Below are 15,147 nucleotides of genomic sequence, written 5' to 3' on the forward strand. Positions count from 1 at the left end.
AGGGCCTGGTGTGCTCTGGTCCATGGGGTCGTGAAAAGTCACAACTTAATGACTAAACAACTATCAGATCTCCCCTCAGTCTTCTTTTCTCAAGGCTAAACTTGCCCAGCTCTTTCACTCTTTCCTCATAGAGCTTGGTTACCAGTTCCTGGGCATCCTTCTTGTCCTCCTCTGAACTTGCTGATGATTATGGTGGATTTATGTTATTGGTAACGTTTTTGAAGATTCAAACTATAAAGATTTCAAACTACTGCCACAGTGTATTATATATAGGCAATGATCTACTGCCACCCTCCCTCACCAAGCATACCATATATTGTATAATGATGTCAATGCCAAATAAAAATCCTGGATCATGTTTATCTCTCCCTAAGCAACAAAACACTCCAATTGTATTCAGAAAGTATCCTGCATAAAAGATACCAGCACACCACCAATAAGACACTCACAAAAATACATTGTTTCAAAATTTCATTAGCTTTTATTCACTGCAACTTGTTTACAAAATGGATTATGACTATGTAGAATGCTTTATATTTGATGGGAGGAAATCAAATAAACAATAGGCCACGTATTTCAAAGCCATTCTTTCAAAATGAAAGAGTCAGAATATTTTTCTGTTTGGCTTATTTGATCTATTCTATTCCCAGCGTAAAATTTTCATGATCTTACTGCAAAACTTTAGCTTTAACAGAAGCAATAGTAATAGATGAACAAAGGAAGCACAGAACAAACTAAAAAGAGACAGACAGGACGAAATCAAAAGTGCCAAGGTAGGCAGAGTAGTAAAGGGCTTACAAAAGTTTAAACAAAATGAAAGTGTCCATGAGACACAAAATTTGTGTCCAAATATTGGGCGATACATCAAAAGTGTTTTTAAAAAGAGAGAAATGAACAGCAGAATGAAAAGAAACAGGAAGAGGCAAATGGGAAGATGGCAGATGGTGGAAAGAACGAGTGGGAATTATTAACATCAGCATTCATATAAAGCAAAGCAAAAATGTAAAGCATGCTGCTTATATACAGACCCACAGCACTTAAAGCATTCTCTAAATGCTTTACAATCTAATAATGCAAATTACACATTGCTGCCTACCTCCCCAGCGAGTTGGGTACTCAATTTACTGACCTCAGAAGGATGGAAAGCTGAGTGAACCACGAGCTGGCTAACTGGGATTGAACCTGGGTCATCAGCAGAGTTTTGGCTGCAGTACTCCAGTTTAACCACTGTGCCATCAGGCTCCTTAAATAAATGTCATTGACCTACTCTATTTAGGATTAAGAAGTGAATAAACTGACAGCTGTTTCATCTTCTTGTCAGCATTTGAATAACCACAAAGTTATTGTTGTAAAGGAGCTTAACAATAACAAGAACTATTTTTTTAAAAAGTTTATTTTGGTTAAACCAAATAATCAGAATTTTATTGGTTATTTACTCTGGCATACATGCATCAGCCAAAGGCACAACAGTGAATTGTTACTAGCTGACAATTTATCACTTGCATCCTTCATCATGTGGATTGGTGCACAATGAGGAGTACAAGTTGCAACTTAGCTGCAATTTGCTGCTGGATTTACATGAATGCACTTATGCCAGGGTAGCTAATCAACAGGAACTGGATCAATGCCTCTTACATAGTATCAACATCTGATTGAAGTCATCTTTGTATGATAAAACAGAAAACAGTGGTGACAGCAACAAGAGGAATTACATTGGGCACAAGGAAGAAGAAAAACTCCATAAATGGCAGTCCTGGAAAATAAGTTAATAAAACCACAAAGAATACAGGAAATGGTATAAAAACAAAGGAAGCTAGCCACGGTCAATTAGCTGACTTTCATTTAAAAGAAGTTTAAAATCCTGCACCACCGACAAGTGTTAGAAAGTTACAAACATCAGAAGAGGCGGACATTTCTAAACACCCAGATGTATCTGACAGTAGGCAACTAAGGATCTTAATTTAAAACTCACCTTACCAGGACACTTGTCTTCTGAGGAATCTCTACCAATTATCTTCAAACTGTGAGCCTGACTTACTCATTTCTTCCCACAAAGAGCGGGAAACAAATATGTTAAATATCTGACAATAGTACGTAATATCTTTGAAAGAACGTGATCATAATACCTGGCATTTTGGCCATTCCATCTTCTCTCTATAATGATATGATTCTCTTTTGCAATAAGCTAGTTTTGTCTTTGATATCTTTTGTACTTCATTCTTGATTTTAAAAGTTTACTTATGTTGCAAAAAGCCAACCAGTGACCATTTATTTTTAAATGGGACACACAGTAATCTAGAAAGAAAAATATGTGATCTAGAAGACACAGCGGCTTGGATCCAGCAAAAGCCTCAAAAAGACAAAAGGGCTCCTTCTGTCAGTGGGGGAAATTCCACTGACTGAACTGGACAGGAGGGAATATTTACTGTTTTGTCCTCCTCCTCCTTCCCTATAAATCTGGAAGATTTAGAGATCCATTGGAGTAGTGGGGAAAGTGGCACTGGGATCTGCCCAGTGAGAAGCATGAAACCAGCAGAAGTCACCTCCCCGTGGTAAAATTCTGGGGACACTTCTGTGCTCAGTGGGAGCCTTGTAAGCACAACTCTGCCCAGGGATCCTCCTGCTAGCAGATTATAAAGGTCACCCAACCCATGGTCTTTCTCTCTATTACTAGTTCATAATTCTGAATGCTTGAGGATTCACTAAGAGGTCAAAAGAAAAAAAAATAATGAGGTAGTGCAACAAACCAAATTTATTCTGCACATGAATATGCAACTTTTCAAGTTTTTAAGAACTTTCCAGGCAGAACTCTATGAAATCTAAAGGCCTGTTTAACCCTAATTTTTTTTCCATTCTGAGACTAAAACTAGAGGTATAGTGCACAGAAATGAGAATCTGAAAATGAAACAATGCATTTCCCCCCCCCCAATCCCCAGATCTAGTAATAACATTTTTAATGCAGCATTACACTTTTGGTTATTTTCTCTTGTATTTTTTCTAGATTATTAGGTTTACATGTTCCTGCCACACCACCACCAGTCGGTGTGATTTTTCACCAACATCCCACTATAACCAGCGAAGCTTGTTACATGGAGCATCACTGATCAAGTCTTCCCAAAGAAAATATTCTGACTCTTGCATATTCTGAATATCCTGAAATGAGCTTTATTATCACTCCTCTGTCACAGAAGATTTTCTGGGCCTGAGAACGAGATCTTTGACAGAACCAGCCAGCTCTCGCAGTTCTTTTCGGATCTCCTCTGTACTTTCTTCTGCTTCCAGATTATTATCCACTGTATCGTCATCACCTTGACCTATCTTCTTATTCTGGCTGATCAACTGTTTTACTACTAACCCTTGGTATTTGAGAAGAAGTGAATGCTGATCCTGGAAATATAAATTAAAAAAAATCTACTAAGACAACAATGTGATTAATTTAAAATAAAAATTAAATGGTAGAATATGAATCAATGAAAATACTTGCAGTGATTGGTATTTTAATGAGGATATCTCTGAGCTGGAGTCTAGGTATCTCGCTAAATGAGATTGTTTTAAATTCTCTTACATAGCATTAGATAATGGCCTAAATCCAGTCTCATGCTAGTAGAATAAAAATCCACACTAGAGTTACTTTTGCTGTGTATTCTGTTGGACAAGCAGTAGAGCGGTTTTTGATGCAAAGATGAATTCCAATTGTGCACCCTTTTGCATAATGGAAACTGCTCTGGACATCTTATTTGCAGAAACACTGCAAATATGTATTTGCTAATGATATTGCTGGATACAGGCCCTGATTTACAGTTCTCTCGCCAAGACCATACCCAACACAGAAGAAAAACTGCATGGTTTGGAATTTCCATGGGTCCCATATCAAATGTTTTTCCCCAGAGTTTTTTAAACTACCTTACAGATGGCAAGGTACATGCTAATTATAATTCTATTACGAGGGGCAAAAAACCCAAAATCAAAACAAGGTAGTTGAACTGCAAACTTTTAACAGTGGAATTCTCTGTATCTTTTACTCATCCTGCAATTTTAGGCCAGCCAAAGAGAGGATTTGCTCCCCAACATGCAAGCTCTAGGACCGGGCCTCTTGGAGGACCTCTGGGGTTTTGGATCCAGTGGACACAAAGATGCCAGTGATCCAACCTTGGACAACTCCCGCTTCCCCTCAATTCCCTGGGAGAAGAAGGACCCTCCATTATGGCAGAGCCTCTCCACTCTGAAACAGGTGTCTCTCCACAGACAGACGCCAGTAGAAGTCTGCCTACCCTTGCTTTCACCAGTGCATTTGATGGCACTGGAAGTCATTCAAAAATATTTGTTCTGAATGCTAGCACTTCCCCACCTCTTGCAAACAAAGAAACAAAAAATACAGAACAGTTACAAAATGGGTGCCTCAGTCTAAAATCCCTTTTTTGTATCTAAGTGTAAATACCTCTGGAATCTTTGTACTCAAGAAGGCAATGATTTGTGGCACACATCTGCCAGGTGCATGAAGCATGCAGTGTGTTGAGAACTGGAACAGCAAGACTGATGTTAGGTGAAGAACAAGAGCTGGATCATCTGTGATTTTTAGGTGCTCAATCAAAGCCTGCCTGTGTTGGAACAGGATTTGCCTACAATAAGAAAAAGGATGAATGTTTGAAGACCTCTAAAGAGACTTCAAATACCCCATTTGTTCTCATGAAGCATTCTCAAATGACAGAATAATACACATATACTCAGAAATAAGTCTCTATTGATTTCAACAGAATTTACACCATAAGCATGTACAAGAATGCACTCCAATGTAAATAAGAACAGCATCCTGTTAAGCAAACTTCCCCAGAGTTTAGCTGCAAGTCTAAATATTATCAGATTTGCAAGGAAGCAGCTGGAGAATATCATGGAAAATTCATTTTCATTAATGTAAAATGGCTGAAATCCTGTTGAGCAGCTACATGGGCATAACTGAACATTATGCCTGTGGTAACTGCAGCCGGGTCAAGGTGGAAACGTTACTCATTAAGCACTTTTATAGGCACATCTCACAATGGGCAACCTGGCTAGAGCAACAACAAAAAAACAAACTTTCTTCTCCGCTGGACTGTTCTCCCCCTTCTCATCCCTTTTCTCAGCCTGGCAGTTGGTATTCCTGCAAAGCTAATTAGAAATTAGGGTGGAGGTAGCAAAGCAGAATGCAGCATTTTACAACCATTATTTTCCTCTCTCAACATTCCTAATGCTCCAGGGAGGGAGGTTTCTAAACTGTGCACAGCCAACTGCCTCTTTCAATTTCCCAGGATGGTTCCCTGGGCAGAGGAAGTGTGCATACATGCACACACATGGGTTTGCGCACACATACACATGCACACACCCCCACGCTTTCTGCCCCTCCCTGGCTCAGTCATCAAATCCCTCAAGATTCCAGTTTATGAGAGCCAGCTACCACTCTTGCGTTCTCACTGTGCTTCCTTGCTACCTCAATATAATGCCCAGGAAATCTACGCAGGCATAGCATTGCTGTTAAATCTACACAAAGATGATTCTGGCCATTTTAAAAATACATCATAATACTCCTGCAAGCATCTGAACTGGCCTACTAATAAGAAAGTGAAGAACTTTAATTCTTTGACAAAGTTATCATTTGTGTGCATGCTATGAAAAAACAGTAGGGTGGAACAAAAAGTGTATGTTACCTTTCTTTCTTTTTATCTCCTTTTTTTACCATAATATCACAAGCTTCTGCAGCGGTGTCAAGACAGGAAACAAATTCTTCCAAATCCTTTAAAAAGGAAACAAACAAACAAACAAACTACACTTAGGCTAATTAAAACTCCAGTTTTGTGGCTCCATTGACAGAAACATTTTCATTCAGAGTAAAAAGATTAATTAAGGAGCAAATGGCGCAGAAAATATGTATGTACATACTGTACTTAGAGGGACTAGAAACGATAACTTCATACAATAACAATAAAAGAGAAAAAAACCACAACTGGTAACATTTAGTCATTTCTACCTGGTAGGTTTGTAAATAATTGATAAAATAAGAAAAATGTTACTAGGGCCTCTACTTGCATCTCCTGTAGTGAAACATTTGTTATTACCTGTTTTTTGTTTTTTTTTTTGGCAAAGATCTGAAACAACAGGCCTCTTTTCCTACAAAGATCTGCTGCCTATTTCAACTTTCCTTCACTGGCTGCAAATATACACTTCTCGCTATTCCCAGTTGGCTTGCTTGCTTCCCAAATACTCTGGCACACCTAATGAACACTGTTTTAACTAAAGGTATGTATACGGTATGATGAGGCAGACAATAGCTCATGCCTACTATCGTTATGATTCCTTGAACAACATTTAGAAATTTATCACACATATTTCATCCTTGCAAGTGCATAGGGTAGGCTGAGATATGTCAGCCTGACAATGCTAAAATCTTGCTCCATGAGGTATTATAAATAAGCTTTCACAAGCTGTGCACTTTCTTTAACAATTCTCCCCTCACATATAAATATTATCATTTGCTGTAAGCTGTGTTCACGTTTTTGCTCCCCCATCCGCACAGCCCATAAACTAGGTGCCCCTTCTGAGAAAGCCACCTTCCTGGGCTCTGACAGATAAAGAGTTATTTTAGGAAGACAGGCAAATAAGATTTCCACTACTGATCTCAGTGAGCAGGCAGAGACGTCATGCAAGAAGGCAACATTCTTTTCAAAAGAAGTACAGTGGTGCCTCGCTTAGCGACGTTAATCCGTTCTGGAAAAAACGTTGCTAAGCGAAAACATCGCTAAGCGAAATTAAAAAGCCCATAGAAACGCATTAAAACATGATTAATGCGTTCCTATGGGCTCAAAACTCACCTTTAAGCGAAAATCCTCCATAGTGCCACCATTTTCCCTGCCTCTTAAGCGAGGAAAAACAGCGGGCGGCCATTTTGTTTTCCCGGTGGCCATTTTGAAACCGCCGATCAGCTGTTAAAAAGGGTTGCTTTACCATGATCACTTCCCCGTGATCATCGCAAAGCGAAAAAAACCCATAGGGACCATCGCAAAGCGATCGCTTTTGCGATCGCAAATACTCAAGACACTAAGGGATTTCGTCACTCAACGGAGCGATCGCTATGCGAGGCACCACCGTACTTCCCTCTATTTCCAGCATTTGAAAGGGAGTGCTGGAATATATACAATCAAAATGGCACTGCCCTCTTACAAAAAAGATTATAGGCAAGGCTTGGAGGTTTCAAGAAAATCCTTTGAAAAAGTCCTTATGGGATGTTGGAGAAGAATCAGAAGAACATCCCAGTGTGGAATGGGCCTGCTGGCAGAAGGACAGGGAGATGGAGTATTACGGAGAAAAACATGGCTAACAGAAACACTGGCCAACAGCACTTTATACTGTAACATTTTATTGCAGATTCCCTTTATAAAAGGGAATGTTCATATTTTACCCTTCTCTCCTCTTAAGTTAATCTCTCCCTAAGGACAAAAAGAGAGGCACTGGTGGATGTTGACAAGGTTTTTTTAGTGACTGAACCAGTACTATGGAACACCTTGTGCCACAATGTACGGGTCACCCTCCTCTATGAAGGTCTTTCAGTAGATAATAAAGACAATTTGCATTCTAGCCGACTACTGCCTGCTACATACTTGCTTGTTCAGAAGATTGTCTACAATCTCTACAACTGTAGAATGTATACCTTTAAATTCTTCTGAAACATTTTGAGTGGCAGGATAGAACACTGTACATGAATTTTAACAGCACAGACAAAAGTTATATGGAGAGAACTGGATCCCGACCCTTGCACTCTTTATGAGCCCATAATCTATAATGTTGCTTTTCAGTTCCTCTTTCTTTTCTGTAGGAATGTTTCCCTCGTGGTAAAATATTAATGAAGAAAAAGGCAATACAGCAATAAAGTTAAGAAAAATGTCAGTGATTACATTTGGAAGGGAAAAGACTGATCAGATCTATAGCAGAAAAAACTTTTGTGTGTCTCAAAAAAGAAGTGAAACTAACCTTAACTCATTTGAATCCCATGCATAAGCTCAATTATGTTTCCTTTAATATGCCTTGGTATCTTCCATTAAGCTTGACCAGAGCTTGCCTAATGAACTTTTAATTTGAACATTTCTGGTCCCCACCCCTCCACAGAGTACTGAGGTATTTAAAAAATGACCATTTGCCCCTGGCTCCTCAACATCAATTCTTGGACATTTTGCTATTTGTACCTATGAGTAAAAAGGGCTAACTGAAACTTAATTGCTTGCTTTGCTCAGTTGATTGTCTGCCTACAGTGGTACCTCGCTAGACAACAACCTCATAAAACGACGAATCCGCATGATGCTGAGGTTTTGCAATCGCTATAGCGATTCGCAAAACAGTCATTCCAATGGGGGATTTTCGCTGGACGATGATTTGGTTCGTGCTTCGCGGACTGCTTGTTCGCAAGACGATGATTTTTACAGCTGATCGGCGGCTCCGCAAAATGGCTTCCTTGTGTTTTGGGGACCTATGCTTCGCAGGACAGCCATTTTAACAGCTGATCAGCGGTCGCAAAATGGCTTCCCTATGGGCGATCTTCGCAGGACAATGAGGTATTTTCCCCATTGGAACACATTAAACGGGTTTCAATGCATTCCAATGGGGAAACGGATTTCGCATGACAATGATTTCGCTAAACAGCGATTTCTATGGAACGGTTTATCATTGTCATGCGGGGCACCACTGTATTTTGAAATGGATTAGCAAGGGAGTAAGTAAAGAACAAAGGCCATTTATAAATTCAGACACACACAGAAGAAAACTATTCTTGTTCAGTACAGAGGAACTTACTTTGCCATTCAGTGCCATGTGGAGTTTTGTTAAAGGACTTCTTGTCTCTTCAGGCAATGTGCTTAAAATCTTCTTCCTGATCTAGAAAGAAGGAAGAAGATGCAAATCATGGAAGATAATCTTTACATATCAAGCAACTTGCTTATTTTACTCACTGTAGTTCAATGAGATTATGAAGTCTTCTTAGAAATACTGAGTTATCTACAAGCTTCCAGTGCTCTTCTGAGAAAAAGACAGAGAATGAAACCTGTTCCCCACAACCATCCTTAAAACCTCAAGCAACATGGGAGCTGGATATTAGTAGAAATGGTGGCTAATAATATGTTTTTATCCATGTTCCTGCATCTCTCTCTGTGTGAAGGAAGGGAAATGCATACAGGACAACTCAGTTGCAAATTATGAAATCAACTTTGACCTTTGCAAAAACTACAGCAGCAGCAGCAAAGGCTAGTACAGAAAAAATTACTCCAGCACAGAACAGGCTAATAACAAAGGTCAGGGAATCTGAGACTCAGAGGCAGGCAGCATGTGCACCTCTTTCTTTATGGACGGAAAAGATGCTCTTATAAGTATGCTTGTGGAAGGCTTGTGCCTCATCACAGAGATCACAATGGAAGAGAACAGAAAGGTATGGATATTGTTACCAAAATCCTTAGGAAGCCATGTCACACAGTTATTTAAGAAGCCACAAGGTTCAGAGAAAATGGAATTTATGTACCTCAGCTGTAATTGCAGTGTAGTCTTCTGATGCCATCATTACATCAGCAGCTAGGTAGTTGAAAATAAGATTCGTGATGTCTGTACAAACTGTTTTCAGCATGTGTTTGGCAATATTACTTTGCGTCTCATCTGGAAGACATAATTTCTGCAATTAAAATGCAGGCTTAGAAACCAACACAGTTCATGGTCAAACCTCCATTCATGACAATATTCTTCTACTGCCCCAATAAGCGAACGAGGTCCGGTGAGCTTTCTTCTAGTCAGAGTGTACAGCTATGTCTTCCTGCTTCCAGCTGCTTTTAACAGTGTTATGCTTGTGGCATCAAAAAGCACGAAACACCTATAAATGTTACTGGAAAGGTCAGACAAGATGTTTCAAACTAGGCTATCTTGCTTCAAGCAGAGAAAGGGAAGATTAAATTGACCCCTACAGGCAGCTCCATGTGGATCATGAATGGTAGAATTCAATGATCATCAACACAAAAATATCTCTGGAGGTAAAGAGGCAGATGGGAGTGAGAAGAAAAGAAAGCCACAACTGTAAAAGGGAGAAGTTTAACAAAAAGGATGGGCACTGTTATCTGGCAATCATTTGAAACCAAATTCACAATAAGCTAGAAAGAAAAGAAACCACCAGCTAATGAACTAAACAGAAACTCCTACACCTGGAAGGAGACACAAATGTTGGAACAAAACAAGGACTATTTCAACCACAGAGGAATAAGGAACATTTTTGCCTTTCTTTAAATCCAGGAAAAACCTCACCTGTTCATACTGAAATACTGTAGCTACATAATCATTGTAAATTTCTAAGTATTCATTTTTTTTCACTCCTTCTTCCTTTCAACTATTGCTTTTCACACCTCTTTGTAAACAATGGCAGTGATTCTGTTGCTTAGCATAACAAGTCACCACTAGAGCAGACCTATTGAATCAGTAGGGACCTGGTGAGTCAACTTCTCTGTAAATTCCACTGATTTTGTGGGTCTACTCTAGCGGTGACTTACTATGCAAGGCAACAGGATTTCAGCCAGTAACTTTCCAGCAAGGAAGCACTAAACCATATACATGTTTTAAAACAAAGTGGTTCAATGAACCTGTAAAATGCTTTGCTCCTTTTTCAAATAATCGGATGTTATTATACATGTTTGAAACTTCTTCCTGCAAGTCCTTCATAGTCTTTTTCCTGTTTGCTCCTGAGTAAGAAGAAGTTGAGGACATGAATACAGAACGCAATTCTTCCTGATACTTCTTTGTCAGTGGCCTAAAGAGGAGGGAGGAAAAGAAGGGGAGATTAACAGGAACCCAATATTTCTCCAATAGCTATGAAGCCTAATGAACAACAGCAAAAACAGTGCAAATGAAACAGATGCTCTTTAATTAGGCAATGCTGATGCCAGATTGGCTCTTAGCATGTTCTGCTAATTGGCAAGGATGTCATTCCAAATTTCAGTCATACAGAGTTCACGACTTTTAGTAAAATGGTGGCAGTGGCATTTAGCAAGTTACAAATGCCCTCCTGCTGGCACATTTTTTAAAAAAATCTAAAAGCATATTTTAAGACACGTTGCTACTGATTTTGTATGCATTACAGTAAGCACAGCACAATTACAAGCTGCTTAGTCCCTCCCTTGGTCCCATTTAATGCAAAGGTCACCAACAGCTCCCGGATTGACAGTGTACTAGGCAAGTTGCCTTCCCTTATTTCTCAGTCAGCAAAATTTTCCCCTGCCCTATAAGCAGGTGCACCAGGCATCAAGTGAGGATAGAACTGGCAAGCACTGAAAGCTCAGAGTTGCACAGGCAGCACAAACAGTAGCTAGAAATGGTTGTTCACCCAAGAAAAAAAGAGAGGCTGAACTTGCACTATTTGGGGCTTACAAGGCCCACTGCAAAAGTCTCCCTTGCTCCAACGTGGACTGAGAGAACTCAGGAACGTGCAGGGGAGGAATATCCTTCCAGCCCCAGCCCCTGCTGCTGCTGTTACAGCTAGGCCACCACCTTGGCTGGCAGCTGTACAGACTTTTAGATTACTTGATTCCTTTCCCTCCCCTCTTTCTTCTATACTAGAAAAACCAAAAGAAGGAAAATAAGATGAAGTAGTACAGTTGGTAACAGCTGAATTCCAAGCAGCACCAGACACTGCCACATCAACTTCCCCCACAATGCCTTCCACAGAGTTCTGTCATTACAGAGTAGCACTAACTGGGGGGGGGGATTGTGGGAGATATTACCGGGCCAGTGCCAAGTGCTCCTTTGCTTTTCACTGATATCGTAAGCATCTGCTCACGATATTACTTTTTCTAGGTCTCTGGCCCTTTAAAACGAATCATATGCGTGAAGCGAACGATCAAGCCAAACATCTATCCAGTCGAGTTTCCCCATAGTGACCAATCAGTTTTGAAAAGGTGAGGCTGTTGTGCTGGGAAACAAGTGTCTTCTCAGTTTCACAAGGTTTACGAAGTCTCTCCAAAGTCTTCTGAATGTGACCATGAAGCTGCATGCCAAACGGTGGACATATTAGCATTCAGATCTCTGGATACCTCTTGGAAACATTACTATGGCATCTCTGAGTAACGTTACAACTTACTGTCAAGAGTAGTTATATTTATTAAAATGCTGGAAGAGGCTCCTTCCTTCCAAACAAAACGAAACTCAGTAAGAGGTAATGAATAATAGGCACCAAGATTATGATTTCTCCTTGGCTTTCCCTTCTGTGCTCTATAGGGAAAATAAGGTACTGTTTAAGACCAGGTCATGACAAAGAAAGGTGATTACCTTATTAGATGATCAGCAAGTTCTGTTATAAGCTCCTCTGGGCAATCTTTTACATGTTTTCTTAAAACATCTTCAATCTCTTCCTGTGTCATGAAAGGGATCTCATGGTGCTTACTCCTGTCTGTAGTGCCATGGCAAGAGAAAATGATATGTTTTAATTTATTTCAGTGCTTCCTGGATAAACAATGGATAAGAACGTTAAAGGAAAATTGCTCTTAATTTTTGGACACTTACAGTTAGCACAAAAACAGCACATGTATTGAATACTGCTCTTCAAATTATTAAATATTATTCTCATGTGTTTATAATAGAGCCCTTGATTTCCTCCCCTCTCTTTTGAATTTGTGGACCAATTGATACAGAACAACAATTTGGAAATAGCACTGTCCAATAGACTTATCTTGCCTAAAGTAATGTACTATTTTGCTTTGTTTATTGACATTTGCTGCAAACAGTATACCTAGATATTTAATGGGACACAATTATTTGATGTAAAAGATCCACAAATCAAAATATCCAGATGAAGATGCTTCTAATCTATTTTTATACACTTTTCTATAGTACTTTTGATCTCTGCAAGTACTAGCATTTCTATGTTGTCATTAACGGACTTGATAATGCCATTGAAATAAAAATTTTGTTTTTAAAAAGGCACATACTTGGTGTTTTATGGGGGAATGATGGGTGCATGTATGTGTACATTATTTTTATTTATATACATGTAGAATTATGGGCAAGAAAAAGAGGAGAGAATGAATATGTGTCCACTTTCTCATCCTTGCCATAAAAAGGTGTCCTGACATGCTGAAACATCCCTAGGGACAATACAAGAGTTTCCAAGACTGCAACAAGAGACTGGTGTAGACAGAATCAAAGGTACGAACTTGTGCTACTTGCTTGTGATTCCTCATCACTGTCAACCTCTTTCCGTCCCTTCTTCTTAGTTTTCTTTATCTTGAACTCTCTGGCATTTCCGCCACCACCGCCTCTCACACTTCCAGTACCCTCTGGAAGAAAAACGAATTGATTAGCACTCCACCAAGTAACAATGAATCAAGTAATATTTTCATAAACATAACAAAATAGAAACAAGATCCATATAAAACCAAAGCAAAGAAAATGTTAATGCTATAAACCCTGTTATATACAGAAACAACAAGAAGTGTTACAGCTTTATGAACAATAAAGAAAAATATAGGACCAGGAGCATAGCCATTCAGTACTTATTCTTATTTCCACTTCACCAGTAAAATATATTGAACTATATGAAAAGGTGATTTCCACCGAAATCAAACAGAGCTAACGCAAGACTGAAAAAATCCAACAGCATCTACAGCAAGGTCTATAATAATGCAATGATTGCTGGTGAAAGATAAAGGGAAAGGGATTTAGTTCTTTCACAATGAAATTAACAGAATCCTAATGAGAAAAAAAATCACATATATTTAACCATACTGAAAATATTTTGATTAGAACTATATCCCTTACTATTCCATGTAAAATGGACTTTAATCAAATCATCACGTGTAGTTTATAATCCTGTGCCCCCTTGTCTAGTGGCCTGTAAAGTATAATTGCTTTTCATTTTCATCAGTTTAGGATGTTTCAATTTCATAGGATTCCTTGGCAGGGATTTTTATGACGCAAGACATTTCTCACCTCCAGGTGAGCCCAACTTAAGGCATGCTTCTCTTTCTCATCAGGATAATCTGTTCAAACTGTCTCTGTGCAGAACTAGTAACCTTCCTCTTTGGGCAAAATGGACCCATGCCAGCTGCACATAAAAACAGTTTTCATTCTTGCTTGCTTCTTTTTACATTAGGGTACGACAATACATGGTTCTTTCGTGAAGTAAGGGAAACAATTTCTTGGTTCCTTGTCCTTTGTATCCAAGGGCAGGTATTTCTCATTCTGCTGAGACCATTCTGAGCTGAGCCCTCCAAGGCAGGAATAGGCAAAATGCAGCCCTCCAGACACACCTCCCAGCATTCCTTACCATTCTAGGTTTTGATGGGAGCTCCAATTCAACCACATCTGCAGGGCTCCACTTAGTCCTCCTCTACGGGTATTTCAAATCAGCTCTATATTCTCTGATGAATTTTGATGTCCATACCGTTGTGGTGCCATAGAGATGAATGAGGGTGCTGCAGTACACCACCATACAATGACATTATTGGCTGATTTATATTCAGCATGATCAAAACCTTTAGGGCAAAAATCTGTCCCCACATTAAGGGGACATCTGCTTGTGCCTGCAGGACCTTCCTCTTCTCGTTCCCTCTTCCAGCTGCCCTCACACCTCCCCATATTTACGCTGGAGCCGTCTCTTAATCCTCCGGGCCACATTTTGAGACTGCCTGTAGGGGCTGCAGACGCAGGAGGGAAATTACCTCTCTCTCTCTCTCCTGCTGTCAGGGGCTATGCCACTGGGCAGGAAGGGTTATTTTCCTATCATTTGTAAATGGAAATTACTCAGTTTTATGAATACTCTTTATCTGGGCTGCAATCAAATGCAGAGCTACCTGTGCAATCACATGCAGAGCTACCTTGGAGGAAACCTCAGAGAAACAAAACGGCTTAAATCTAAGGAAGCATGCATTGTTATTAGGGAATATAAGCACCACTAACACAGCCAAAGCCACGCAGTTCTGTCAACTGAACTTTATGTAACTAAATATTGTTGCTTTGCACTGTCAAATGGCCTCCAACCTATGATGACCCTACGTCCTGTTCTCAACAACCCAGCTTTGGTCTTGCGAACTCAAGCTATGACATGGAGTCAATCCATCTCGTAGTTGGTCTTCCTCTCTCTCCCCCCCCCTTGGATGCACACCT

At 39.7% G+C, this 15,147-nt stretch overlaps 1 protein-coding gene across 1 annotated transcript in view; it reads right to left on the minus strand.

Annotated features, from left to right (window-relative positions):
- Positions 1-458: 458 nt before the first annotated feature.
- Positions 459-15,147, minus strand: part of UFL1 (UFM1 specific ligase 1) — a 39,110-nt gene continuing 24,421 nt past the window's right edge. The window contains exons 12-19 of the mRNA XM_020783754.3: positions 13,197-13,319; positions 12,313-12,433; positions 10,632-10,798; positions 9,533-9,663; positions 8,815-8,895; positions 5,682-5,767; positions 4,439-4,619; positions 459-3,387 (exon numbers count right to left, since the gene is read on the minus strand). Of these exons, the coding sequence (XP_020639413.3) occupies positions 3,172-3,387; positions 4,439-4,619; positions 5,682-5,767; positions 8,815-8,895; positions 9,533-9,663; positions 10,632-10,798; positions 12,313-12,433; positions 13,197-13,319 (1,106 nt within the window). The 3' untranslated portion in view covers positions 459-3,171. The remainder of the gene's footprint in view (positions 3,388-4,438; positions 4,620-5,681; positions 5,768-8,814; positions 8,896-9,532; positions 9,664-10,631; positions 10,799-12,312; positions 12,434-13,196; positions 13,320-15,147) is intronic.

This window comes from Pogona vitticeps, chromosome 1 (assembly GCF_051106095.1).
Source record: "Pogona vitticeps strain Pit_001003342236 chromosome 1, PviZW2.1, whole genome shotgun sequence".
NCBI classification, from domain to species: domain Eukaryota; kingdom Metazoa; phylum Chordata; class Lepidosauria; order Squamata; family Agamidae; genus Pogona; species Pogona vitticeps.